Source organism: Notolepis coatsorum (assembly GCF_963971535.1).
Source record: "Notolepis coatsorum genome assembly, chromosome: 9".
In the NCBI taxonomy this organism is placed as follows: domain Eukaryota; kingdom Metazoa; phylum Chordata; class Actinopteri; order Aulopiformes; family Paralepididae; genus Notolepis; species Notolepis coatsorum.
In genome coordinates, this window is record NC_140173.1 from 24,488,641 (window position 1) to 24,515,069 (window position 26,429).

General features: G+C 45.6%; 1 protein-coding gene across 1 annotated transcript in view; it reads right to left on the reverse strand.

Moving 5' to 3' along the window:
• Window positions 1–26,429, reverse strand: part of LOC311234561 (attractin-like protein 1) — a gene marked incomplete at both ends in the record, with an annotated part of 812,919 nt that overhangs the window by 623,116 nt on the left and 163,374 nt on the right. Inside the window, 1 exon segment of the mRNA XM_084321810.1 lies at window positions 24,489–24,735. Within this exon segment, the coding sequence (XP_084177936.1) occupies window positions 24,489–24,735 (247 nt within the window).

A 26,429-nucleotide genomic window follows, 5' to 3' on the forward strand; every position in this document is an offset into this window, starting at 1 on the left:
ACAGTAGAGGTTGAGTAATTTATTATCTAAAGATGGTAAGTTAGTGTTGTGTTCATGCATGCATAGTTTAATACAGTAGAGGTTGAGTACTTTATTATCTAAAGATGGTAAGTTAGTGTTGTGTTCATTCATAGTTAAAGACAGTAGAGGTTGAGTCGTTTCTGGTGATGTACTGTATCTGCTGTTATGCTCCTGTGTTGGCGATGGAAGAAGAGCTAATGCCAATACAGTTATTTGAATTGCACAGAAAATAGGGGGGGGGGGGGGTTCAGGAGGAAATTAAAATGTATTGAATCTAAGGGTGCCTTTTATTAAGGCTGCCAAGACGCATTGAGGTGAATATGAGATTGAAGTCGTGCCCCAGATCCCATCGTCCCACCTGTGCTTCATTAAATACAATAGAACAACAGAAAACCCCAAGAGACCTTGTGTAGTCCTGACAAAAAAGAGAAAGAGACATAGGGAGTATATAAGACAGACAGAGAGAGAGAGAGAGAGAGAGAGAGAGAGAGAGAGAGAGAGAGAGAGAGAGAGAGAGAGAGAGAGAGAGAGCTACCAGCTAAGTTTTCAGTTTCATCAGTGTAAATGTCAAAAAGTATTGACAATTGTCTGTAAAATAATTGCTCTCCGGGTGCAGCTGGGTAGTGTAGAGGTCTAAGCACTGGAGAGGCTGGGTAGTGTAGAGGTCTAAGCACTGGAGAGGCTGGGTAGTGTAGAGGTCTAAGCACTGGAGTGGCTGGGTAGTGTAGAGGTCTAAGCACTGGAGAGGCTGGGTAGTGTAGAGGTCTAAGCACTGGAGAGGCTGGGTAGTGTAGAGGTCTAAGCACTGGAGCGGCTGGGTAGTGTAGAGGTCTAAACACTGGAGAGGCTGGGTAGTGTAGAGGTCTAAACACTGGAGAGGCTGGGTAGTGTAGAGGTCTAAGCACTGGAGTGTCTGGGTAGTGTAGAGGTCTAAGCACTGGAGCAGCTGGGTAGTGTAGAGGTCTAAGCACTGGAGCAGCTGGGTAGTGTAGAGGTCTAAGCACTGGAGAGGCTGGGTAGTGTAGAGGTCTAAGCACTGGAGTGTCTGGGTAGTGTAGAGGTCTAAGCACTGGAGTGTCTGGGTAGTGTAGAGGTCTAAGCACTGGAGCAGCTGGGTAGTGTAGAGGTCTAAGCACTGGAGCAGCTGGGTAGTGTAGAGGTCTAAGCACTGGAGAGGCTGGGTAGTGTAGAGGTCTAAGCACTGGAGCAGCTGGGTAGTGTAGAGGTCTAAGCACTGGAGCAGCTGGGTAGTGTAGAGGTCTAAGCACTGGAGACAGGGCCGCCTCAGGGGGTGTGCGAGCAGTGCGGTCGCACAGGGCCTCGCGGGAAGGGGGGCCTCGCAAAAAAAAAAAAAAAAAAAAAAAAAAAAAAAAAAATATTAATTTTTTTTATTATTTTTTATAATTTTTTTTTTATTTTTTTTTTTATTTTTTTGCGAGGCCCCCCTTCCCGCGAGGCCCTTTTTCATCACAGACCTAAAATCTAGTTTTGCTTATATGCTTATATATTTCACATTAGACACGTTTGTAGAATGACATGTTCCTGGGTCTGCACCTGGGTCACTATTGGAGCTCTGGTGCTCTGCAGCAGGCATTGGTTTCAATGAGGGGAGGGGTTACACTATTCTAAAGCGTCTGACTATTCCGCGCGGCGCGCGTGCAGCATTGTAGTTTATCCGAGCCAAGGTGAAGAGGACATCGTTCGGCAGATGGACTGAAGATGAAAGTTGTTGCATGTTAGACAGTTCAGTCAGGCTAGCCATCCCGGCTAAAGACAGGGACAGCTAGTTAGCTTTAGCTACGTTATAATATTGAGTGCTATCCCGTGTGGTTCAGTCGGGATAGCCATGATGCGGCGAGGCGAGTGGATGTCTTTTCAAAAGAAGCAATACGCCGAAAGGTGTCCAGTCTGCCGGAAAGTACTCGAAGAAGAAGAAGAAGAAATTACACCGTGGGGCCAAGAAAGTTTCCTTCCACGTTGATACTGCGTTATGGTGAGTGACCGTGAGTCAACATATGATTATATACCCGCCGTGGATCTGTCTTTCTCTATCTGGAGCCAAACTGGTCGACGAGCTAATACTACTAGTAGCTAACGCTAACGGTGTGTGCCTGGTGCTGGTGGTGAAAGCACCTGGCTGTATGCAGCTACATAGAGCCACGTGCCTGATTGAGCTAACTGTTAGCCAGACGCCATGTGTGGGCTGGCTGGCTGGCTGTCGGCCCACCACGTCCTCCCCACACCCAGTCTCCTCGGCCGGAGCCGTGGCCCCCCGTACTATACCAGGAGGGAGGGGTGGGGAGCGAAGGTGGAGGGAGGCGCGCTGAGGCCTTTCGTCAACGTGGAGACCTGTGTTGCGGCCTTTCGACCTGCGCCCTCGTGCAGGTAACTAAGATTAATGAAAATGTCATGACATTACCCCACTCTTACTTCCTTCCCCTCCCGAATGTTTTGTTAATAACGATGTTTTTTTCCAGGCAAAACATATGCTACTTCACAACATTTGGAGATACGACATGTGCTGTGTGTGAATGGTGTAGCTTGTGTAGCTTGTGTAGCTTGTGTAGCGTTGGGCCATTGGCCAAAGCTGTGTGTGGCCTGGTGTCACAGAGTACCTGGCTAGCCTATTTAGCTGATGTCGGCCATTGGCTCCTTGCTTTGGTTTCTCTGGTATACCCTGCTCTTCTTGTTGGATTTAAGTGTTGATCTTTGTCCTTTTGAATCTGTCATACATGCTCTAGTCTCTAACACACACACACATGACAAACACACATGTTCTCTCTCTCTCTTTCTAACACACACAGTCTGCCTATGGCGGCCTTTCTCGATGGCTAGGCTGTGCTCAAGGATATTCAGTCACAGTGCTCAGGTATTCTGCCACTGTGTACTCTCTGTTTAGGGCCAAATAGCATTTCAATTTCTTTCCAATGTGTCTCTCTCTCTCTCTCTCTCTCTCTTTTGATCTTTGTCCTTTTGAATCTGTCATACATGCTCTAGTCTCTCTCTAACACACACACACATGACAAACACATGTTCTCTCTCTCTCTCTCTCTCTCTGTACACTGTATATTGACTGTAGAACGGGAGCTCTCTTTCGCTCTCTCTTTTGCTATATGTTGACTGTATCATGCCCCGCCTCGGGCAGCGCTATTATTTAAGAATATGTTGACTGTATATATAAAAAAAAAAAAAAAAAAAAAAAAAAAAAAAAAAAAATATATATATATATATAATTTTTTTTTTTTTTTTTTTTTTACCTTTGGGGGGGGGGGGGGGGGGGGGCCTCGCATTAAATCTCGCACAGGGCCTCGCATTTCTCCCAGGCGGCCCTGACTGGAGAGGCTGGGTAGTGTAGAGGTCTAAGCACTGGAGCAGCTGGGTAGTGTAGAGGTCTAAACACTGGAGCAGCTGGGTAGTGTAGAGGTCTAAACACTGGAGTGACTAGGTAGTGTAGAGGTCTAAGCACTGAGGTGACTAGGTAGTGTAGAGGTCTAAACACTGGAGCAGCTGGGTAGTGTAGAGGTCTAAACACTGGAGAGGCTGGGTAGTGTAGAGGTCTAAGCACTGGAGAGGCTGGGTAGTGTAGAGGTCTAAACACTGGAGTGGCTGGGTAGTGTAGAGGTCTAAACACTGGAGCAGCTGGGTAGTGTAGAGGTCTAAACACTGGAGCAGCTGGGTAGTGTAGAGGTCTAAACACTGGAGTGGCTGGGTAGTGTAGAGGTCTAAACACTGGAGCAGCTGGGTAGTGTAGAGGTCTAAACACTGGAGCAGCTGGGTAGTGTAGAGGTCTAAGCACTGGAGAGGCTGGGTAGTGTAGAGGTCTAAGCACTGGAGAGGCTGGGTAGTGTAGAGGTCTAAGCACTGGAGAGGCTGGGTAGTGTAGAGGTCTAAGCACTGGAGCAGCTGGGTAGTGTAGAGGTCTAAACACTGGAGCAGCTGGGTAGTGTAGAGGTCTAAGCACTGAGGTGACTAGGTAGTGTAGAGGTCTAAACACTGGAGCAGCTGGGTAGTGTAGAGGTCTAAACACTGGAGTGACTAGGTAGTGTAGAGGTCTAAGCACTGGAGTGGCTGGGTAGTGTAGAGGTCTAAGCACTGGAGAGGCTGGGTAGTGTAGAGGTCTAAGCACTGGAGAGGCTGGGTAGTGTAGAGGTCTAAGCACTGGAGAGGCTGGGTAGTGTAGAGGTCTAATCACTGGAGTGACTAGGTAGTGTAGAGGTCTAAACACTGGAGCGGCTGGGTAGTGTAGAGGTCTAAACACTGGAGAGGCTGGGTAGTGTAGAGGTCTAAGCACTGGAGAGGCTGGGTAGTGTAGAGGTCTAAACACTGGAGAGGCTGGGTAGTGTAGAGGTCTAAGCACTGGAGAGGCTGGGTAGTGTAGAGGTCTAAGCACTGGAGTGTCTGGGTAGTGTAGAGGTCTAAACACTGGAGTGTCTGGGTAGTGTAGAGGTCTAAGCACTGGAGAGGCTGGGTAGTGTAGAGGTCTAAGCACTGGAGTGTCTGGGTAGTGTAGAGGTCTAAGCACTGGAGTGTCTGGGTAGTGTAGAGGTCTAAACACTGGAGTGTCTGGGTAGTGTAGAGGTCTAAGCACTGGAGTGGCTGGGTAGTGTAGAGGTCTAAACACTGGAGCGGCTGGGTAGTGTAGAGGTCTAAGCACTGGAGTGTCTGGGTAGTGTAGAGGTCTAAGCACTGGAGAGGCTGGGTAGTGTAGAGGTCTAAGCACTGGAGCAGCTGGGTAGTGTAGAGGTCTAAACACTGGAGCAGCTGGGTAGTGTAGAGGTCTAAGCACTGAGGTGACTAGGTAGTGTAGAGGTCTAAACACTGGAGCAGCTGGGTAGTGTAGAGGTCTAAACACTGGAGTGACTAGGTAGTGTAGAGGTCTAAGCACTGGAGTGGCTGGGTAGTGTAGAGGTCTAAGCACTGGAGAGGCTGGGTAGTGTAGAGGTCTAAGCACTGGAGAGGCTGGGTAGTGTAGAGGTCTAAGCACTGGAGAGGCTGGGTAGTGTAGAGGTCTAATCACTGGAGTGACTAGGTAGTGTAGAGGTCTAAACACTGGAGCGGCTGGGTAGTGTAGAGGTCTAAACACTGGAGAGGCTGGGTAGTGTAGAGGTCTAAGCACTGGAGAGGCTGGGTAGTGTAGAGGTCTAAACACTGGAGAGGCTGGGTAGTGTAGAGGTCTAAGCACTGGAGAGGCTGGGTAGTGTAGAGGTCTAAGCACTGGAGTGTCTGGGTAGTGTAGAGGTCTAAACACTGGAGTGTCTGGGTAGTGTAGAGGTCTAAGCACTGGAGAGGCTGGGTAGTGTAGAGGTCTAAGCACTGGAGTGTCTGGGTAGTGTAGAGGTCTAAGCACTGGAGTGTCTGGGTAGTGTAGAGGTCTAAACACTGGAGTGTCTGGGTAGTGTAGAGGTCTAAGCACTGGAGTGGCTGGGTAGTGTAGAGGTCTAAACACTGGAGCGGCTGGGTAGTGTAGAGGTCTAAGCACTGGAGTGTCTGGGTAGTGTAGAGGTCTAAGCACTGGAGAGGCTGGGTAGTGTAGAGGTCTAAGCACTGGAGTGTCTGGGTAGTGTAGAGGTCTAAGCACTGGAGAGGCTGGGTAGTGTAGAGGTCTAAACACTGGAGTGTCTGCGTAGTGTAGAGGTCTAAGCACTGGAGTGACTGGGTAGTGTTGATGTCTAAGCACTGGAGTGACTGGGTAGTGTAGAGGTCTAAACACTGGAAAGGCTGGGTAGTGTAGAGGTCTAAACACTGGAGAGGCTGGGTAGTGTAGAGGTCTAAACACTGGAGAGGCTGGGTAGTGTAGAGGTCTAAACACTGGAGAGGCTGGGTAGTGTAGAGGTCTAAACACTGGAGAGGCTGGGTAGTGTAGAGGTCTAAACACTGGAGTGGCTGGGTAGTGTAGAGGTCTAAGCACTGGAGAGGCTGGGTAGTGTAGAGGTCTAAACACTGGAGTGTCTGGGTAGTGTAGAGGTCTAAGCACTGGAGCGGCTGGGTAGTGTAGAGGTCTAAGCACTGGAGAGGCTGGGTAGTGTAGAGGTCTAAACACTAGGAGAGGCTGGGTAGTGTAGAGGTCTAAGCACTGGAGCGGCTGGGTAGTGTAGAGGTCTAAACACTAGGAGAGGCTGGGTAGTGTAGAGGTCTAAACACTAGGAGAGGCTGGGTAGTGTACAGGTCTAAGCACTGGAGTGTCTGGGTAGTGTAGATGTCTAAACACTAGGAGAGGCTGGGTAGTGTAGAGGTCTAAGCACTGGAGAGGCTGGGTAGTGTAGAGGTCTAAGCACTGGTCTGGCTCGGTAGTGTAGAGGTCTAAGCACTAGGAGAGGCTGGGTAGTGTAGAGGTCTAAGCACTGGAGAGGCTGTGTAGTGTAGAGGTCTAAGCACTGGAGTGTCTGGGTAGTGTAGAGGTCTAAGCACTGGAGCGGCTGGGTAGCGTGAATACTTTACCCAAGGCAGTTGTCCTTCCGCGTTCGGTTTGCGCGCCCTGATTGGCCTCTCAGCGCCCAATCGCGTTAGCCCTACTATCGCCTAACTACTCACACCACTCTTATTGCTCCTTCCTAGCAGCAGCACGGCGAAATGTTTTACATCCGTAGTACTTTACCATCTCCATGGTCAACTAACTGCGAGCATCTGCAGCGACGTGATTCTCTTCACAGTAATATAACATTTCTCCCGATACTCTGCTAGCTCTGTGTAGGCTAACGCGATTGGGCGCTGAGAGGCCAATCAGGGCACGCAAACCGAACGCGGAAGGACAACTGCCTTGGGTAAAGTATTCACGCGGCTGGGTAGTGTAGAGGTCTAAGCACTGGAGTGGCTGGGGTATGAGTCCTGGTCGTTGTATTAGCGACTCCTACTGGTCGTTAGGAATAGTTAGGGTTTAACTCCTTAACTCCCTTTACCTTTAGCCCTTTACCCTTAACTCACTTTACCTTTAGTATTTTACCCTTAACTAATTTTACCTTTAGTCCTTTACCCTTAACTCCCTTTACCTTTAGTCATTTACCCTTAACTCCCTTTACCTTTAGTCATTTACCCTTAATTCCCTTTACCTTTAGTCATTTACCCTTAATTCCCTTTACCGTTAGCCCTTTACCCTTAACTCCCTTTAGCTTTAGTCATTTACCCTTAACTCCCTTTACCTTTAGTCATTTACCCTTAATTCCCTTTACCTTTAGTCATTTACCCTTAACTCATTTTACCTTTAGTAATTTACCCCTAATTCCCTTTACCTTTAGTCATTTACCCTTAACTCACTTTACTTTAGTCCTTTACCCTTAACTCCCTTTACCTTTAGTCATTTACCCTTAACTCCCTTTACCTTTAGTCATTTACCCTTAATTCCCTTTACCTTTAGTCATTTACCCTTAATTCCCTTTACCTTAGTCATTTACCCTTAATTCCCTTTACCTTTAGTCATTTACCCTTAACTCCCTTTACCTTAGTCATTTACCCTTAACTCCCTTTACCTTTAGTCATTTACCCTTAACTCCCTTTACCTTTAGTCATTTACCCTTACCTCCCTTTCATCTGCTGCTACACTCACACACACGTCCACATCTGTCACTCTGTAGCCTAACGATGCTATGAGCAGAACGTTACGACATTGTGAGTAACGTCTACAGAGAGAGAGAGAGAGAGAGAGAGAGAGAGAGAGAGAGAGAGAGAGAGAGAGAGAGAGAGAGAGAGAGAGAGAGAGAGAGAGGGAGAGAGAGGGAGAGAGAGGGAGAGTGAGAGTGAGAGGGAGAGAGAGAAAGAGAGATAAAGAGAGAGAGAGAGAGAGAGAGAGAGAGGGAGAGAAAGAGAGGAGAGAGTGAGAGAGATAGGCACAGAGAGAGAGAGAGAAGAGAGAGAGAGAGAGAGAGAAGAGAGAGAGAGAGAGAAGAGAGAGAGAGAGAGAGAGAGAGAGAGAGAGAGGGAAGAAGGAGGGTGGATGGGTAAGAGCGAGTAAGAACGAGGACTCCACTGAATCCCATAAATCATTGTCTTCCTCCAGACACCCGGCCTGGGAGCCACCCCTTCTTAATGACTCCTCTGACCATGTGCGTGTGTGCGTGTGTGTGTGTGCGTTGTGTTGCGTCCGTGTGTGTGTGTGTGGGTTGTGTGTGTGTGTCCACATACACTCACTCTAGGACTAAATGGTCCCACATAGAGAGAGAGATGTGGCAGGTATGTTGGCACTGCTCTAAAATAGCAATTTCCAGGGTTAGAGTTTAGAGGTTAGGTTAGGTTAGGTTAGGTTTAGGTTAGGTTAGGTTAGGTTAGGTTAGGTTCGGTTCGGTTCGGTTAGGTTAGGTTAGGTTAGGTTAGGTTAGGTTAGGTTAGGGTTAGGTTAGGGTTAGGTTAGGGTTAGGTTTTTACATTTACATTTTACATTTAGTCATTTAGCTGACGCTTTTATCCAAAGCGACTTCACAAGTTCTGTACGACAAGTCATCAGGAAGGGCACAACTCTATCAGCTGAGCAACAATGTAAACAATGTAGTGTTGAGTGCTACAGTATAGGTTTGTTTTATTAGGACAAGTGCATAGACAGTAAGGGTTAGTTAGGGTTAGATTTCTCTTTAATAAAAAAAATTAAAAAGTCAGATAATGGTTGAAGAAGTGTGTATTTAGTCGAACGGCGAAAGATTGGACGGGTTTCGGCTGTCCTAACTGGGGTGGGTAGTTCATTCCACCATTGTGGGGGCAAGGGCTGAGAAAAGGAGGGTTCTCCTTGATGACCCCTCCCGGAGCTCGGATAGGAGTGGGTCCTGAGATGACCAGAAGATGCAGAGCGTAGGGGTCTTGAGGGTGTGTAGTTAGAGACCATTGACCAGAGGTAGGGCGGAGCAGTTCCCTTTGCCGCACCCGTATGCCAGGTTTGAGGGCCTTGAAGCGGATTCGTGCAGCAAATGGGGAGGCCAGTGCAGGTCCCCTAAGAAGTGGGGTGACATGGGCTGACTTCGGTAGGTTTGAGATCAGGCGGGCCGCTGCGTTCTGAATGGAGTTGAAGAGGCTTGGTGGCAGTGGCCGGGAGGCCAGCTAGCAGTGCGTTGCAGTAGTCGAGGCGGGAGATGACTGTTGATTGGACGAGGAAGTTGGGTGGCTTACTTTTGTCAGGAAGGGGCGGATCCTTCTGATGTTGCTCAGGAGGAATCTGCATGTTCTGGTTGTCGCTGCGATGTGAGCGGAGAAGTTCAACTGGTCGTCGAGGACAACACCAAGTTTATTGGCGGTCGGGGACGCGAGCACAGCTGCATTCTCGACTGTGATGGAAAGGTCGGTCAGGGGGGAGGATTTGGCCGGTAGGTGGAGCAATTCTGTTTTGCTTAGGTTCAGTTTGAGGTGGTTGGTCGTCATCCAGGCGGAGATGTCGGACAGACAGGCCGAGATCCGCTCAGAGACGTGGATATCTGAGGGAGGGAAGGAGAGGAAGAGTTGAGTATCATTGGCATAGCAATGATACGAGAAGGCATGAAACGTGATAATGTTACCCAGTGATTTAGTGTAGAGGGAGAAGAGAAGCGGTCCTAGGACCGAGCCCTGGGGGACACCCGTCCGCAGGGGGCGGGTGGCCGACAGGGTCCCTCTCCATGACACTTGGTAGCAGCGGTCATTGAGGTATGATGTCAGCCATGTCAGCGCAGATCCAGCCACTCCCATTCCTGGGAGGGCCGCAAGGAGGATCTGATGGTTGTCTGTGTCGAAGGCTGCAGATAAATCTAGGAGAATCAGGATAGAGGAGAGGCCTTTCACTTTTGCTAAGTAAAGTGCCTCTGTGACCGCAATGAGGGCCATTTCTCTGGAGTGGCCAGTCCGGAAGCCAGACTGATTAGGGTCTAGGAGGTCATTCAGTAAGAGATAAGCAGTAAGTTGGTTGGATACAGCACGTTCAAGTGTTTTAGAAAGGAAGGAGAGAAGAGAGACATGACGATAGTTGCCTATGACAGTGGGGTTCAGTTTTTTTTTTTATGAGCGGTGTGACTCTGGCTTGTTTTAGGAAGGTGGGGACCACCCCCGAGTTGAGGGAGGAGTTGATGGTTGCAGTTAGGAATGGGAGAATGTCTGGTGCTATGGTCTGGAGGAGTGGGGAGGGTAACTGGTCCAGCTGGCATGTAGTCGGACGGTTCGACGTTACCAGTGTCAGGGTTAGGTTGGGTTGGGTTGGGTTGGGTTGGGTTATGGTTAGGGTTAGGGTTAGGTTAGGTTAGGTTAGGGTAGGTTAGGTTAGGTTAGGTTAGGTTAGGTTAGGTTAGGGCAGTGGTCCGTGTTGAGGAGACGTGTGGGGGCGACAGTGGCTCAGGAGGTAGAGCAGTCGTCTGGCAATCCAGAGGCTCCCGGTTCGATTCCCGCTCCTCCCGGGCAGCGTGTCGACGTGTCCTTGAGCAAGACACTTAACCCCTAATTGCTCCCGGTGAGCAGATTGGCACCTTGCATGGTTGCCTCCACCGTCGGTGTGTGAATGTGTGAGTGAATGGGTAGAAATGTGAGTAGCAAATTGTAAAGCGCTTTGGATAAAAGTGCTATATAAAAAAGCAGCCATTTACCATTTACGTGTTGAGAAGACAGACGTGTTAAGAAGACATGTGTTGTTGTACTAAAGTGCAATAGTAATATACAAGTGATTAAACTGCAGTATATATAAAGTACTACTGAATAATAATAATAATAAAATAATAAAAGCTATTCAGAGGCGTTAAGGTACGAGTGGTCAGAGTTAGGGTACGAGTGGTCAGAATTTACTTTGCGCTGGGTGTGTGTGTGTGTGTGTGTGTGTGTGTGTGTGTGTGTGTGTGTGTGCATGTGCGTGTGCGTGTGTGCATTTGTGTGTGTGTGTGTGCGTGTGCGTGTGTGCATTTGTGTGTGTGTGTGTCCAGCATGTGTCATCGATCCAGCTCTGATTTCACTGACTGATCTCACAGTGCTGGACTGCATCGCCATCTACTGGGTACAGAGGAAATCACACGACCACTCACCCCTTCAATCAATGCATCTACTACACTTCACTAAGAGAAATAAAGAGATACGGTCATGTCTATTATTATTATTATTATTATTATTATTATTATTATTATTATTATTATTATTATTATTATTATTATTATTATTATTATTATTATTATTATTATTATTATTATTATTATTATTATTATTATTATTATTATTATTGTATTATGTGCTGTCATGTTTTGTTTTATATCCCTGTAAAAAAACTTAAAAAAATTATAAAAGAGAGAAATAAATAGATACTGTACATAAACAGACAGACAGAGAGGATGAGAAAGAGAGAGAGAGGAGAGAGAGAGAGAGAGAGAGAGAGAGAGAGAGAGAGAGAGAGAGAGAGAGAGAGAGAGAGAGAGAGAGAGAGAGAGAGATAGAGAGAGAGAGAGAGAGAGAGAGAGAGAGAGAGAGAGAGAGAGAGAGAGAGAAAGAGCACTTAGTTGCTCTCATTATGAAAACGATGTGGCCTCTTCTCAGCCGTGTCCACTCTCAGGGACAGTAATTCAAACGATTTTTAAGTTGTTTTAAAATGTACATATTTGCTCAGGTCTGTCACAAGGGAACAACACTCAGTACGTCAGTGTGGATGGTGGTAACCTTTCACATGAATATAGTGTAGATTAGATTAGATTAAAATGTATTGTCATTATATATAGCACAAGTACAGTACAATGAAAAGAGGTTTGGCATATCTAACCAGAGTGCAAATGTAACAGTAAAGTGCAACAGCAATATACAATGTACAGGAGATTAAACTGGGTACAAAATATACAAATTAGTACTACTAGTTATTACTATCAGTATGTACAGAGTTGTGGTATAATAAATAAAAACAGTATGACAGTATGATGCACGTGTAGTAAGTATATAGAGGGGTTATATGCAGGTATATTCAGACAGATTAATGGTCGCCCTGCATGCGAGGAATCCTTACGTTCCACTAGTCTCACACTATCCAACGATTAGCACTGTACCAGGTAATATAGGCCCTTTTTCACAGCAGCCATTTTGACTTGTCATAAACAAAGGTGTAACTAGAGCTACGTTCACACTGAGAGCCTTAGTGCTCAATTCTGATCAGATTTTGTATGTTCGCGTAATCCGTGTTAACACATTGGTCGCCAAGAACGAGTTACGCCGTTTTTGCCCGCCATGCGTTGAACGCCAAGAATGACTTACGCCGTTTTTGGGATCAATATTTCATTTCAGTTTTTCCCCCCATCCCAATTTAGTCGTTGTGCCAATTCCCCCCCTCCCCTGCCTGGTTGTTGTGTGCATGTTCTCCTACTGGTCGGTACAAGGTAAACCTGAAGTCATCCGCACGCTTCCTCCGACACGTGTGGCGACAGCCAGTGACTCTTTTTTCACCTGGCAGTGAGGACTCATTGGTGAAGCGTAACACGTGGGAGGTCACGCTGCCTTCATCAAGTCCTGCCTCCGCTGAGCAAGCGCCCAAACCTGACCTGTAGGCGTCGCTGTCCACAACGCCAGATTCCTAAATTCTGTGCTTAAGAACGAAAATAGAACACTTTCTAAGAATTGTTGATAAATGAGGGCCCAGGGGTGTAAAAAGTACCCAGAAATTATACTTAAGTGAAAGTATGGGTACCGTCTCAAAATCGTACTCAAGTAAAAGTCAGAGTCTGGCTAAGAACACACTTGAGTCAAAGTCAAAAAGTGTCTACTTTTAAATGTACTTAAGTACTAAAAAGTAAAAGTAAAATATTTTCATGGAGATAGGGCCATGGGTGCTCATCTTGTCCGTCCACGCCGACCGCTTCGTCCTCTTCATCACTCGTACTATCGTTTGTGGCCATCTTTTGTAGCTTGTCACTGTGACTGTCTATTCTTCTGATAGCAGGTGTTTAATCAAATATCCCCGCTTTCTAGTCTTGCACAAGGACCAATCAGCATGGGTATGGGCGGGTTCATTTTCCATTGATGGGGATTTGATTGGCTGTTTAAAGTGCGGCCGCAGGATTAATAACGTTAATGTTACTTTAGCCAGAGAAACAAATATACTAATTAAAATAGTTGGATCTGCGAGATTTGTACTTTGTAGGTCTGCATTTTAAATGTAAGGAGTAAAAAGTATGTTTTTTTTCTCTGAAATGTAATTGAGTAAAAGTACAAAGTATACAAACCTAATAATACTCGAGTAAAGTACAAATCCCCAAAAACAGTACTTAAGTATTGTAACAAAGTACAATTACTCAAGTACTTTACACCCCTGCTGAAGTCACGGTTTATGGTTTCATTTATAAGCTGATGTGCAGTGGAGGCCGGCTGATTCATGAGCAGATGATGGGGGAGAGGAAGAGGTGAGAGAGCCAGTTCTTCTTTAACCCTTTCACTGCCGCACTACCAAGTGGTTAACCCTTTCACTGCGACAATACAGAAGGTTAACCCTTTACTATCACACTACAGACGGTTAAATATGTTTGCAAAACACAGAGCACTTATGATACTCAGGTTTATGATACCACAATATGAATGTGGCCCAAAAGAGATTGTTGCTGTTCACACTGGGGGAAAAAAACAGATCAGAGTAAAATATGAGTGAAGGAATCTGGTAAATATTTGCAGTGTGAACGTAGCCTGTAAGATATAGAGTATTCATTATTCTGTAACCATACATGTAGAATATGCATTATTACATGTCTATGGTTCAACCTGTGTTTACCCACCTGTGACACGTTCAAATCACAGTGAAAATGGCCTATTTAGGAACGGAAGGAAGGGGTCAACTGTTCTGTGTTTGCTGAATCTGTTCAACCAATCACAGAGCTCAACTCAAGGGGCAGGAAAGTGTTCCATCAGCCAATGGGAGAGTTCTACCCACTTGCAACATCCTACCCTATACATAAACTACTGTACTGTATATATATATATATATATATATATATATATATATATATATATATATATATATATATATATATATATATATATATATATTAGGGCTGTCAGTTTATAGCGTTAATTGGATTAATTAATTACACAGCAAATTATCACGTTATGAAAATTAACTCAACATTTATTACAAAAAAAAAAGATTATATATAATTTTTTTTTTGTATCTCATTCATTCCATAAGAATGTAGAATACACATTTACAGACTTTCTTTTTAATATGGTCCATTTGCATGTTCTTGGTATCTGATTCGGGACATCTATGAATCTCAGGGAATGTATTCCCGGTGTCAGAAATACTGTGGGCTAGATCCACAAAGAATGGATTGCACGTTGCAAGTTGCACCCTTACTTACAATTCATTATGAATTGAAAATGGGGGACCCTGATGTAAACAAGACGAAAGTCTTTCTCTGGTCTGCATCCCCTTAACAATTGTGTGTATTGAGCCGTACTGTATTGTACCCATTCTGCAATCTGTTGATAACATTTTCATTCAATCAATCAATCTGCGCAGTGATTGATTGAATGAAAATTTAATTTTGAGTAAATTGTAATGAACCAAATGAGAATATCAATAAATTTTTGTATCTTTGACTGTGAATAACACCATGCTCAAATTGACCAGACCTGAAAAATCTAAGCAAATTAATAGATGGAAGATGATTAAACAGAAGGTTTTGTAGATACAGTACTGAATTCTGCCATCCGGACACATGCAATTTGAAATATGTTTATAGAATATAGAATATCAGGCATAAAATGGTTATGCGATTAAAATGCGATTAATTAGATTAATTAATTACAAATCCTGTAATTAATTAGATAAAAAAAATGTATCGCCTGACAGCACTAATATATATATATTACTATTGCACTTTACTGCAATAAATTAAATTAAATTAATTTAATTAAATTAATGCTTTAACTCTGAAGATTCATTTAAATTATTTAAAGCGTTAAAAAAATGAATCTAGATTAATCTATGGAGTGAAAATTTTTCAATATAATATAAGAAAGCAGTCTAGCTGAGTCAATGTTGATGGTTTTGTTGAACATTTGTATTTCACAAGAGAGAAACTGTATTCAAAGAAAGCTATTAAAATAGTCTTTGAATCTAAATATACTTTCTTCTTTGTGTTGATTTTACATTAATTCCATGATTTTACTCAAGTAAATATCTGTTACAAGCTTCGGTCTTAAGTAGAAAAATGCTATTTTTAATCTAGATTAATTACAGAAAATTGTGAGATTAATTAGTAAAAGAAAATGTTTATCTATTGACAGCACTAATATATACATCTAACCAGAGTGCAAATGTAACAGTAAAGTGCAATAGTAATATACAATGTACAAGTGATTAAACTGTATATGAGTATATGAGTACTACTGAGTAATAATGCTATTCAGGTGTGTTAAGGTACAGGTGGTCAGAATATCCATATATAGCCTATAGAGTAATTAGTGAGACCCCGCGAGACATCTGCATAATAGCACGGGGAGTATCGCGAGATCACTACTCACAAAGAATTTTAGAAAATCGTGGAGTGGATTTGAGCCTACTCCGGCCCTTACAGCTACACGCTCCCAGCACTCCTGCCCCCGTTCACATGACCAGTTTTGCTCTCCTCAACACTCAGTCCCTCAATAACAAATCTCATTACATTAATGACATTATTTTGGACCATAAATTTGACTTTACGTGCCTTGTCGAGACATGGCAGATACCAAATTAGTTCTTAACACTCAACCAGGCCACCCCACCAGGCTACACATACCTACAACAACCCCGTGTTGGAAGGCGGGGTGGTGGGCTTGCTGTTCTCCATCGTACCTGTTTCAAGGTTAAGGCTGTCCCCACCCCTCCTGCTACATCATTTGAATGCCTTGCCTTCAAACTGCTTGGCCCCAGCCTGTGCTTGTCATCCTGATCTACCGTCCCCCTCCTCCCTCCCCCGTGTTTATTTCAGAATGATCTGATCTACTCACCTCTGTCAGCTCATCCACCTCCTCAATTCTCCTCCTTGGCAACTTCAACATTCATGTTGACAACATCACCGCCTCCGACGACCTCCTGTCCCTCCTTGACTGCCACAATCTCACCCAGCATGTAGATTTCCCCACCCACACCAGTGGCCACATACTGGACCTGGTGTGTTCCACCGAGACCATCACTCCCTCCAATCTCAGTGGCGTGGACCTCCACGTTGCTGATCATCTTGCAGTTAAGTTCTTAGTTCCTGTCCCCTCCTCCTCTGGCCGCCCACAGCGCCCCATGACGTACAGGAACACAAAAAACATCACCACCACTGACCTCACCAACGCCCTGAGCTCCCACCTCGCTCATGATCCTCAGCTGCTCTCAACCATTGAGTTGGTGAACACCTACAACACAGCCCTAGCTGCCACCCTGGACTCCCTCGCACCCCTTAAAACCCACACTGTGACATTTACACACTCCGCCCCTTGGTACACCCCTGAGTTCCGCTCCATGAAAGCCAAGGGCCGCCAGTTGGAGAGGCGCTGCAGGAAAACAGGCCTCACTGTTCATGCCCAGGCCTACTCTGACCACATCATCTCCTACAGACTCGCCCTCACCCAAACCAAGTCCTCCTTCTACTCTGATGTCATCTCCAAAGGCCAAGGGAATTCCAAAGCCCTCTTCTCCACCATCACCAAACTCCTCCAGCCCCCTGGCAACCCCCTCCAGACCACCTCCTCCGATCTCTGCAACAGATTCACGGAATTCTTCCAAACCAAGATCGATGCCATCTACCAGCAGCTCCAGTCTATTCCTGTGTCCCCCACACCTCCGGTTGGTAAACATGACCCTCTGCCCCATACCACCTACTCCTTTTCATCCTTCTCCCTGGTGGACACCGACTCCATTATGAAGCTGGTGTTGGGCTCTAAATCCTCCACCTGCTCTCTGGATCCCATGCCCACCACCCTGGTGAAGGCTGGCCTGCCTGCCCTCTGTCCTCTCATGGTAGACATCATTAACTCCTCCCTGTCCACTGGCTCCGTCCCTGCTGACTTGAAGGTGGCAGCAGTCACCCCAATTCTCAAAAAACCCGGTCTGGACCGTGATAACCTCAACAACTTCCGCCCCATTTCCAACCTCCCCTTCCTCAGCAAGGTCCTCGAGCGCGCAGTAGCCGCCCAGCTACAGAGTCACATGGCCCACCATGACCTGTTCGAACCACTCCAGTCTGGGTTCAGGGCTAAACACAGCACAGAGACCGCCCTGATCAAGGTAACAAATGACCTCCTCATGGCTGCTGATGCTGGCTACATCAACATCCTCAAGCCTCCTAGACCGCCTGGAAAGTGTCCTTGGCATCACTGGTACCCCCCTGTCCTGGTTCACATCCTACCTAACCAACAGGTGGCAGTATGTTTCCATCGGGGGGTCAGGTCAGCTCCAGCACCTGTTAAACAGGGTGTTCCCCAGGGTTTGGTGCTAGGTCCGCTCCTTTATATGATCTACCTCCTCCCACTCTGTGATATCATAAGGAAACATGGCCTCCATTTCCACTCTTACGCAGACGACACGCAGCTTTACCTCAACACCAAAACCTAGGCTCCCCTCCCTCCCCCCTCCCTCACTGCCTGCCTCCAGGACATAAAAACATGGATGACCACCAACTTCCTTCAACTCAACAGCAAGAAGACCGAATTAATAGTTGTAGCCTCCCCAGCCCTCCTCCAAAAGATTGACCACCTTGTTCTCTCCGTGGATGGCTACTCCATCTGCCCCTCCACGGAGGTAAGGAACCTGGGCGTAATACTGGACTCAACCCTCTCATTTCACCCTCATGTCAAGTCTGTCACCAGATCCACCTTCTTCCACCTCAGAACCATTTCCCGCCTCCGCCCCTCACTCTGCGACACCTCAGCGGAAACACTCATTCACGCCTTCATCACTTCCCGCCTCGACTACTGTAACGGAATCCTTCTTGGTGCCTCAAAGAAGGTTCTGGATCGCTTACAGTACGTCCAAAATTCTGCTGCGAGGGTCCTCACGCGCACCAAACCCTGGCAGCACATCACCCCCACCCTGCAAAAACTCCACTGGCTCCGCATCAACTACCAAATCCCCTACAAGATCCTCCTCCTCACCTACAAATCCCTGCACGGGTTGACCCCTTCCTACTTGACCAACCTACTTTACCCCTACACTCCAGCACAAGGCCTCCACTCCTCCAACTCCGACCTCCTCACCATCCCCCGCACCAGGCGTTCCACACTGGGAGACCGAGCTTTCGCTGTAGCTGCCCCCAGGCTGTGGAACTCCCTCTCCCCCTCCATCCGAGGCTCTGACACCATCAACCTCTTCAAAACCCACCTAAAAACACACCTGTTCACACTTGCCTTCACGCAACACAGCCCTGCTCCCAAGTAGCCCACCCCTGACTCTTTTCTTTTAAGCCACAGATCCAGATCCCGTTGTTTTTGTTGCTTGTTTGTTTTTGTTTTTTGTTTTTAGTTTTTGTTCATTTCAACCACTTCATCCAATTGGACAGCACCTTGCTTCCTTTTTTATCTTATTCGTTTTTTTTCCTGTTGGTACTATACACATAATATTCATAATTTTTTTATTTATTTTTATTTACCCTTTCTTTTATATAGCTTATCTCTCCTTGTACAGTGTCCTTGAGTCTGAGAAAGGCGCTTCTCTCTTTAAATCCAATTTATTATTATTATTATTATTATTATTATTATTATTATTATTATTATTATTATTATTATTATTATTATTATTATTATTATTATTATTATTATTATTATTATTATTATTATTATTATTATTATTATTATTATTATTAGTGGTGGCCACCACAATATCACCACATTATCAGACAGGAAAAATAAATTCCCAAAACAGACTTATAAGTGCCTTCCTTGGTCACCCCTTTTTTAAGGCAGGTGGCAGTAGTGGCCTAACTGAACATTCAGGTACAACATGAAGATACATTTATTTTTTCCAATACAGGAGAGTGTTAGGATTTGGGGAAGAACAGAACCCAATATGCAGAACGATGGAGGAGCCCCAGAACTACAGAATGACAGGATAACGGAGACGGTGGTGCAGAATGACAAGAGAACGGAGACGGTGGTTGCTCTTCACAAAAATGTGGTGTTCTATTTATTTTAGAACCAAGAGAGCAAGGCAAAACTACAAGTAACACAAATAACATAAACGGCGCAGCCGAGCTGGCACTAGTAAAACAGAAAACTTGAGAATACGGAAAATAAACGGGAACAACAAAACACTAACACTTACTTAGAATGAAAAACAACGTGCAACACGACATATACAGGAACGGGGGGAAACTGGAGGTATGTCGCCACACAGAGGAGAAGACCGAACACACATATATACACCAACTAATTACAATTGACAACACCTGGCACGGCCAGTCCAAAAACACAGAAACAATTAAACACCAACTAGACACAAAAGCAATATCACAAGGCAACAACCAAGGCAAAATCACAAACAACAACCAGACAGGGGGATGACAATTAAACAAGGAAAGGAAAAGCCCAGGACAACATACATGAAGAAATTAATTCAACTATCTTAAAGAAACACAAAATGGTGGCCTGCATCATCTGGCCCATCTGATGGTGACCACTAGAGGGAGGTAGGAGACCAGGTAGGAGACCACTGTTCCCATTGTGGCCACTGTTCACTTTGTGTACATTTTACATTTTGGATTAAAATGAGATGTATTTCTATTGTTGGGGTTAACTTATATACATTTAAGAATGTGTTGTATGGCTATTTTTGAGGGTTACACATGTGAGTAATTTTTTATTTGAAGTTTTGGAGGCTTAACCCTTTGATCGCCGGGGTTAAATTCATAATTTACCATCCCTCGCCAGCCCTATTTAACATGGAGAAGTTCCCCTTCTTTGCAGGGCTATAACTTTTTTAATTGTATTCCTAAATTGACATTACCATGGCCAATTCAAAGTCCTATATCTATTGTTCAGGGTGTAGCAACGTTATACTTTTTCATTCACATATTCATACTAAAATACGGTCTAAAGTATAAGTATGTTTTTATCGTTTTCTGCAGCTTTCTCCAGAACGTGATTTATAGCCCTAAATGCATTATATTGATGGTTGTATACAGTTTGATAGCAATCGGCGCAAGATAAAAAATGTCAAATGGACGTACTTCTAGAAGTTACTACGTATGATCTGATGATGACCGGATGGGCGGGGGGTCGTTTATAATTCCGTGGGCAACGTTATATCATTCATCTAGTGTGGGTGATATGCAGGGGTGTAAAGTACTTGAGTAATTGTACTTCGTTACAATACTTAAGTCCTGTTTTGGGGGATTTGTACTTTACTCAAGTATTATTAGGTTTGTATACTTTGTACTTTTACTCCATTACATTTCAGAGAAAAAAAACATACTTTTTACTCCTTACATTTAAAATGCAGACCTACAAAGTACAAAGTACAAATCTCGCAGGTCCAACCATTTTAATTAGTATATTTGAATTGTTTATCTGGCCAATCTAACGTTAACGTTATTAATCCTGCGACCGCAGGTAAACAGCCAATCAAATCCCCATCAATGGAAAATGAACCCGCCCATAGCCATGCTGATTGGTCCTTGTGCAAGACTAGAAAGCGGGGATCTTTGATTAAACACCTGTTATCAGAAGAATAGACAGTCAGAGTGACAAGCCATAGAAGATGGCCACAATGAGTGATGAAGAGGACAAAACGGTCGGCGACAGCGTGGACGGACAAGGCAAACATCCATGGCCCTATCTACATAAAAAATACATAGTTCAAGGACTCCAACCTTATAGTGTTGTTGAGTTGCCATCATTCAAAAACCTGATAAATGGTTTGCGACCAAGCACTAACGTCATTACGACTCAGGCCCACTGTCCACTCGAAGATCAGCAAAGCTGCTTAAACCATGAAAGAGAAAGTCACTGCTGCTATGAGTGAAGTTGAATGGATTGCTGGACAGCCCGACGAAGAAGTTTCATTGGGGTAACCGCTCACTGGATCGACACTGAAAGCTTTGAAAGGCGTTCTGCTGCACTTGCCTTCAGAAGACTGAAGGGCTCCCATACTTTCAATGTTTTGGTCAGTGCCTTAAACGACATTCACTTGTAGTACAAAATCCGCATTATGCTATTATTCAGGATACACCATTCTGTTTTTAATATTGTCATATTATTCAGGATACTACAGTATTCGGTCTTTAATATTCTGATATTATTCATGGTGTGATGTGAATGCCGTCCATGTTAGTTTACCTTCAATGGAGAAGTGCATTAAATAATTTTAATGCAAAAAAAAGTGTCCTCTGTTCTTTCATTTCAGCATTGTCTATCACAGAACACATTCCATTGTGGGCAGAGTGTATGCTTGGTTTCATTCCAGCCTTGCCTAAACACCAGCTGATGATTTCACTAATTGGCTCACCTCTTCAACTAACTCACCTGGTGCAATGTATAGTTAAAATGAAAACTGGGCCCACAATGGAATGAGTTTGAGACCCCTGGTCTATCCCTTTAAAAATAAATGTACTTTTACTTTTTAGTACTTAAGTACATTTAAAAGTAGGACTTTTTTACTTTTACTCAAGTGTGTTTTTTAGCCAGATACTTTGACTTTTACTTGAGTCAGATTTTGAGACAGTACCCATACTTTTACTTAAGTATAATTTCTGAGTACTTTTTACACCCCTGGTGATATGATTGGAGCAGTTAGTATAGAAGACATTACAAAATAACGCTGAAACTCACCGTAGCTTCCTCTCGCCGTTGGGAGATGAGCGTGGAACAGAATTTTTTCTATTATGGGATATAGAAATACCCGATCCATTTCCAGGTTGTATAATAGTATATACGTCCAAATCATGTTGTTTATCGAGTTATTGGCAACGGATCGATATCCATTGTGTCGAGCTGGAGTCCCGGGACCTATAGCGAGTGATCGGACCAAATTGAAATGAGCACCAGCTTCCACTTCCCTGTTTCTTCCCTGGGCGATCTGCCGATCGGCCACCAGATGGCGCTCTTGAACCGTTAGAGAGTTGACAGGGGCTCACCAGTACATATAATGTCTCCGGGGGAGAAATATGATTTCGATCACAGATTTTTGAAATATTGATATCAAAGACGCTGTCCAGCGTCATCGGCAGAATAAGCATGGCGGGGAATGACGTGTTTCAGCGTCAACGGCGATTAAAGGGTTAATTTGATAATAATAATTAATAATAAGCATTATGCTTCACCATGTACCTTTTCAGTCACTACCAAAATAAAGACCACTGAATGATTGTATTGAGACGGAATACAAGTACTACTACTATTTATTATTGTAGTAGTACATATAATAATTCGAATCCTCTCCTCTCTTCTCTTCTCCTCTCCTCTCTTCTCCTCTCTCTCCTCTCTCATCTCCTCTCCTCTCTCCTCACCTCTCCTCTCTCTCCACTCCTCACCTCTCATCTCCTCTCCTCTCTCTCCTCTCTCATCTCCTCTCTCTCCTCTCTCATCTCTTCTCCTTTCTCTCCTCTCCTCACCTCTTATCTCCTCTCCTCTCTCTCCTCTCCTCACCTCTCTCCTCTCTCTCTCCTCTCCTCTCCTCTCCTCACATCTCTCCTCTCCTCACCTCGCATCTCCTCTCCTCTCCTCACCTCTCTCTCCTCTCCTCTCCGGTCCTCTATCCTCCCCTCACCAATCTCCGCTCCTCTCTCCTCCCCTCACCCTTCTCTCCTCTCCTCCCCTCACCCCTCTCTCCTCTCCTCTCCTCTCCTCTCCTCACCTCTCCTCTATCTCCTCACCTCTCTCCTCTCTCCTCTCCTCACCCCTCTCTCCTCTCTTTTCCTCACCTCTCTCTCCTCTCCTCACCTCTCCTCTATCTCCTCTCCTCACCCCTCTATCATCTCATCACCCCTCTCTCATCTTCTCTCCTCTCCTCACCTCTCCTCTCTCTCCTCTCCTCACCTCTCCTCTATCTCCTCTCCTCACCCCTCTATCATCTCATCACCCCTCTCTCCTCTCCTCTCCTCTCATCTCCTCACATATCTGTCCTCTCCTCACCCCTCTCTCATCTCATATCCTCTCTCTCATCTCCTCTCCGTGCCTCTATACCTTCACTGTATTCATCTAGAGCACTCCTATTGATCTCAAACCCCCTCCGGAAGTGACATCCTCTCCTCTCCTCTCCTCTCCTCTCCTCTCCTCTCCTCTCCTCTCCTCTCCTCTCCTCTCCTCTCCTCTCCTCTCCTCTCCTCTCCTCTCCTCTCCTCTCCTCTCCTCTCCTCACCTCTCCTCTCTCTCCTCTCCTCACCTCTCTCTCCTCTCCTCACCTCTCTCTCCTCTCCTCTCATCACCTCTCTCTCCTCTGCTCTTCTCTCTCTCCTCTCCTCTCTCTCCTCTCTCTCCTCTCCTCACCTCTCTCCTCTCATCTATCTCCTCTCTCTCCTCACCTATCTCCTCTCTCCTCTCCTGTCCTCTCCTCACCGCTCTTTCCTCTCTCTCCTCTCCTCTCTCTCCTCACATCTCCTCTCCTCACCCCTCTCTCAACTCCTCTCCTCTCTCCTCACCTCTCCTCACCTCTCTCCCCTCTCCTCTCTCTCCTCACCTATCTCTCCTCTCCTCACATCTCTCCTCTACTCACCCCTCTCTCATCTCATCTCCTCTCCTCACCTATCTCTCCTCTCTCCTCTCCTCACCTCTCTCTCTCCTCACCTCTCCTCTCCTCACCCCTTTCTCATCTCCTCTCCTCTCTCCTCTCCTCTCCTCACCCCTCTCTCATCTCCTCACCTCTCTCTCCTCTGTCTCCTCTCCTCACCCCTTTCTCATCTCCTCTCCTCTCTCCTCTCCTCTCCTCACCCCTCTCTCATCTCCTCACCTCTCTCTCCTCTGTCTCCTCTCCTCACCTCTCCTCTCCTCACCCCTCTCTCATCTCCTCACCTCTCTCTCATCTCCTCTCCTCACATATCTCTCCTCTACTCACCCTTCTCTCATCTCCTCTCCTCTCCTCTATTGCTATGTATGTAATACAATGACATAATTAAAATTCTAATTCTAATTAAGACAGGGGAGATGAGGTACTTTCGGAGGACGTGTCTCACTTTCACTCAAACTGATTTGGATCGACTTTACGACGGCACATGAATGGGCTGTCCAAAGGAGATGCAAATGGACCTTTGGATCTTTCATCTCTAGGGTTCACTGTATTCATCTAGAGCACTCCTATTGATCTCAAACCCCCCTCCGGAAGTGACAGTTGTGATTGGAAGATCAAGAAAAGAGGGCGTGTTTTGAGATAGATCAATTGCCATATTACAAATTATAGCCAGCCATTATAGTATGTAGACTGTTCAAGGTCTGTATTTGTTACATATCCACTCATTACCTGCACCCCACCCCTCCACCCCTCTCTCCCCTGCACCCCACCCCCCCACCCCTCTCTCTCCACCCTCTCTCCCCTGCACCCCACCCCTCTCTCTCCACCCTCTCTCTCCTGCACCGACCCCTCTCTCCCCTGCACCCCACCCCCCCTCCCCCCTCTCTCTTACCGATGTGGTACTCCTGGACCTTGCTGATGTAGCTGAAGATGGGCGAATAGCCAAAGAGGACGACCATGACCGGCTCGCCGTTGGCCATCTCTGCCACGTGGGCGGAGTGTCCCTCCAGGGCGTAGGGTGGAGGCGGGGCCGGTTTCCGTAGCGACCAGGTGCGCGTGGGGAGGTGGAAGACCCAGAGCTCGTCCGTCACGTTGGCTGGTCCCGCCTCCAGCTTCCCCCCAAACATGTAGATGTCATCCTGTGAGAAAAGAGAAGGAGGGGTGAGCGAGAGGTGGAGAGAGAGAGAGAGAGGGACAGAGAGAGAGATGTGTGTGTCTGTGTGAGCGTGTCTGTGTTTGTCTCTGCTTGTATGTTTGTGTGTGTTTGTCCATTTGTGTGTGCTTGTGTGTGTGTTAAGGCTGTCCCCGAAGCCTGTTTTTGGGATTCGAACTTCGTCAGGGTTTTTCGAACGGATGTTCAAACCTTCGTTTTTAATTAAAATATTAAAATAAAATAAATTATTCAACATTTTTTTCTTTTTTGTAATTTTTTATTATTATTTTTTTTTGATATCCTCAAACTAAATCCTCAATTTGAATAAAGTGATTAATCTGATAAAATGTGTCTTTTTTATTTTATTAAATCAACTTTCCAGCCCCAGATCCAGCCAAGTTTCTTTTAATACTATAATATTAGTGTAGCCTAATCTTTATCTGCAACTGTGAAGAAAAACACCATTGGTTTAAACAGAATGAATAAAAAAAAAAAAAAAAAAAAATGCAAGATTTTATTAAAGATTTTAAATTCGAATGTTGATTTAGAATTTGAATGCCAACGTAACGAACGAAGGTTCGAGCGTTCAAACGTTTGGGCTCAGCCCTAGTGTGTGTGCGTGTGTGTGTGTGTGTGTACGTGCATGCGTGCGTGTGTGTGTGTGTGTGTGTGTGTGTGTGTGTGTGTGTGTGTGTGTGTGTGTGTGTGTGTGTGTGTGTGTGTATTTGTGGTTATCTGTATGTTAGGCCTTTATTACACACAAACACAAACACACAAGCACACAAACACACACACAACATTTACATTTACATTTAGTCATTTAGCTGACGCTTTTATCCAAAGCGACTTACAAGTTCTGTACGACAAGCCATCAGGAAGGGCACAACTCTATCAGCTGAGCAACAATGTTCATCAAAGTGTTGAGTGCTACAGTGTAGGTTAGTTTATTAGGACAAGTGCATGACAGTACGGTTAGTTAGGGTTAGATTTTTTTTTTTTTTTTTTTTTTTTTTTTTTTTTTTTTTTAATTCAGATAATGGTTGAAGAAGTGCGTCTTTAGTCGACGGCGAAAGATTGGACGTGATTCGGCTGTCCTAACTGGGGTGGGTAGTTCATTCCACCATTGTGGGGCAAGGACTGAGAATAGGCGACTTCTCTTTGATGACCCTCCCGGAGCTTGGATAGGAGTAGGTCTGAGGCGGCCAGAAGATGCAGAGCATAGGGGTCTTGAGGGTGTGTAGTTAGAGACCATTGACCGGAGGTAGGCGGGAGCGGTTCCCTTTGCCGCACGGTATGCTAGGTCGAGGGCCTTGAAGCGGATTCGTGCAGCAATGGGGAGCCAGTGCAGGTCCCTAAGAAGTGGGGTGACATGGGCCGACTTCGGTAGGTTTGAGATCAGGCGGGCCGCTGCGTTCTGAATGAGTTGAAGAGGCTTAGTGGCAGTGGCCGGGAGGCCAGCGAGCAGTGCATTGCAGTAGTCGAGGCGGGAGATGACTGTTGATTGGACGAGGAGTTGGGTGGCTTCTTTTGTCAGGAAGGGGCGTATCCTTCTGACGTTGCTCAGGAGGAATCGGCAGGTTCTGGTCGTCGCTGCGATGTGAGCAGAGAAGTTCAACTGGTCGTCGAGGACAACACCAAGGTTCTTGGCGGTCGGGGACGCAGTCACAGCTGCATTCTCGA